This window comes from Galeopterus variegatus, unplaced genomic scaffold (assembly GCF_000696425.1).
Source record: "Galeopterus variegatus unplaced genomic scaffold, G_variegatus-3.0.2 Scaffold14162, whole genome shotgun sequence".
Taxonomy (NCBI): Eukaryota; Metazoa; Chordata; class Mammalia; order Dermoptera; family Cynocephalidae; genus Galeopterus; species Galeopterus variegatus.
In genome coordinates, this window is record NW_007740273.1 from 18072 (window position 1) to 21294 (window position 3223).

Genomic DNA, 3223 nt, shown 5'->3' on the forward strand with positions numbered 1-3223 from the left:
ACCCACAACTGTTGTTCAAGAAAAGTAAGTGTCAGCAGCTAGAAAAAGATAAAAAGGAAATTATTTCATATGTACAGTCTATTTTAAAAGAATATTTTGGCAACAACGTAATGAAAGCAACTTTGGAATGATATCTTGCTGGACAATAATAAAAATTTATTCCATACAAGTACAATATATTAACAACAGAAGAAAAAAGATAACCCTTCATTGCAAAAGTAGAGTCATGAATGTCAAATGATACCTGGAATTCTAACAAACACAGAAAAGTGTCAGGCTGTTTACAGCCAGGTCTTTTCTCTGTTGTAAATGTGCATATCAAATGAATCTACATATAGTTAAGTATTATTTTAAGTTATTATGAAAACTTTCATTTCTTTGAGAATATATAATGTTTCCCTCAGGATAAATCATAGAACCAAAACATAAAACTATCTGTTCCTTTTACTTCAACATCCCCTCCCAAATAGGATGGCCAATATTTTCCAAATAGTTTTTCAATTAGTTTCCTTTTTCATATTACAGAGAAAGAGCAAATGCTTGAGAAATTAAATAGACTTGAAGATCTCCTGCTGAGAACATCCCCTCTCACCCCAAAATATGTAATTTATAATACTCAGAATGTACTATTAAAGGTACTCAAATTACATGAGCGTACTTGAAAAATTTTGTGACAAAACAGAATTAAAAGAAAATATTGACATTTCCATGAACTTTTGGAACAGCCCTGGGATAGAATATTTCATATGAATTACCCTCAAGGAATACAATACTTTAGAAATACTTGACTTAGGGAAGATTCCTAAAAGGTAGGAGAGCCCGAACAAAATCTGCACACTTTAGATGTGTAAATGTCAATGAAGTAGAACTAAATTGTACAAAATGCAAAACTGCAAAAGAAAAAAAAATAATAAAACAAAAGACTTGTTCTACATTCCTTCTGTTGTAGTCTTACAGCCATAAGACACTGTAGCTAATTTTGGTTAGTAATAGGAAGCTGGACCCTCTAAGAGTCTTTTTCACACCAATTATAGACCAGTACCACTAAGGCTAAAAAGTTATCTCTGAAGGACGAGAACACCTCGACATTGACCATGAGTGTACCTATTTAATCAGATATATGGCCAAGAAGAAGAAATGAAGTCTTCACAACTTTAATCCAAGACTCTAAGAGAGAACTTAATTGACAAAAGAAGTTTATCTTGCGCCTGGCAACATGTAAATGCTCAAGAAGCACTTGCTGAATACTCCACTGTTCTGCCTATCAACTCTTTTCCAAATTTCTACTAGTAAAAGTATAGAAATTAGAGTAGAAAGGCACTACCAAACAAGCCCTACACAGCACCTATCATAGTATGATGTAACAGGAGATCTTCAATAATTCTTATTAAAATGAAATGCATATAAAAATTTAATTCTATGAAAAGCTATGGACACTTTCCATATAACTGTTATGACCCTCCATATGATGGTTAAATAAGAAAACCAATAAGGTCAAAACATACCAAAAGTCACATGTGTGACAGAGCTGGGATTACAGTATTTACTGAGTTTACTATGTGAAAACTACTACACTTGGCTAACACCTTTCAAATTCCAGGTTATGACTAATTGATTCTTAAAAATCAGTTCAATGGTTTATGCAGCACTGTTTTGGGGTGTGTTTTTTTTAATAGTGTATCACATGTAGTAAGGGTAATTTCTGGTTCTTGAAACTTTTCGGTTTTACACACACACGGACACGTGCTGCTATGTCACAATGTAAAGCGCATTTCTTACTGTAGCTAATGTTTAAAGACGTAGCATTTCACAGGGCTTTCCTTTACATATAAGAATCCCTAAGATGTTAACCACTACTAGCAGCTATTGAAATAAGCCTAAAATGTTTTTAAGTGACTTTAAAATTTCTCTTGTAACAAATTTCTATTTTCTAAGGGTATTAATTGCTACTATACTCTTTTTTCCTACTTAGCAGGCTGTAAAAAATTAACCTACTACTAAAAGTACTTGGAAATATGTAATAATTTGAGGGAGAAACTTCCAGATGCCTCAAATCAACTATAGTCACGTACCCCATAAAAACATTTTGGTCCATGACTGATCACGTATCCGACAGTAGTCAGAGCAATAGGCTATACCATACAGCCTGGGTGTGTAGTAGGCTATACCACCTAGGTCTGTGTAAGTACACTCTCTGACGTTCGCACAACAACGAAGTTGCCTAATGATGTTTCTCAGAGTGCATCCCCACTGTTTAGCAACACATGACTGTATCTTGAATATTTCTAAATGAACAAATTCGTTGTCCTCTTCAAATATGATATCAATAAAGTAACTGAAACAAAGAAGTCTCCTCCACCCCCAACTTCCCTCTACAATACTCCAACCAGAACATACCCGTTCGTTTTCTTCCAGTATTTGCTCAAGAGCAAGAGCCTTCTCCTTCATCGAATGGCACTCAAACTCTTTCTCTCGCAGCATCATAGAAGTCTTCATATTAGTCTCCTGTAATGCTTGATATTCTGCTTCCTTTACCCTGGATGTTTCTACTATTTTTTCATTTTCCCATTTTAGTTTACAAATGTCCATTTCTAAAATTAATATTCTCTCCTTCAGGTTTGTTACTGCCTGCCTCAAAAGTTCATTTTCATTCACTTTGTTAGTGAAACTTTCATTTGAAAACAGTAATTGGTCACTTTTGGCTTTGATTAAAAGGTCTTTTTCTTTAAGTAACCTCTGTAAGACATCTTTTTCCTCCTTTAGCTGCTTAATTTCTGAATCGGCTTGTTCATGTTCTCTTCCTTCTAGCTCCGAGGTGGAAGCACTCAAATCAGAGAATCTGAGATTATTTTCCTGGAGAGTTCTAATTGTTGCAACTTTTTCAGAAGAGAGCTGGGATGAAATNAGGCCCTGAACTCTTGTTTCTTGTAAAATATCAGGATTCTCCATTTGAATGTCCTGTCGTTTATCACGCAACTGGGTTTTGATTTGTTCGACTGCTTTTTGCAAATTCTTAATTTTCTCATTTTTCTCTAAAAACAGCTGGGTGTGTGTGACATTCATTTGCTCATGCTGGTACTTAAACTCATCAATTTCCATCTTCTGCTCCTGTAAAGATTGAAGTAGTTGAATCTTCCTCTGCCTTTGATCTTCAATCATCTTCTGTTGCTGTTTAATTTCCTTTTCAAGATGATCCTTGATTATATTCAGTTGAGATACCTCC

At 34.6% G+C, this 3223-nt stretch overlaps 1 protein-coding gene across 1 annotated transcript in view; it reads right to left on the bottom strand.

The window, feature by feature from the left end:
* Window positions 1-3223, bottom strand: part of LOC103581875 (thyroid receptor-interacting protein 11-like) — a gene marked incomplete at its 5' end in the record, with an annotated part of 24870 nt that overhangs the window by 11204 nt on the left and 10443 nt on the right. The window contains 2 exons of the mRNA XM_008563602.1: window positions 2367-2892; window positions 2998-3219. Of these exons, the coding sequence (XP_008561824.1) occupies window positions 2367-2892; window positions 2998-3219 (748 nt within the window). The remainder of the gene's footprint in view (window positions 1-2366; window positions 2893-2997; window positions 3220-3223) is intronic.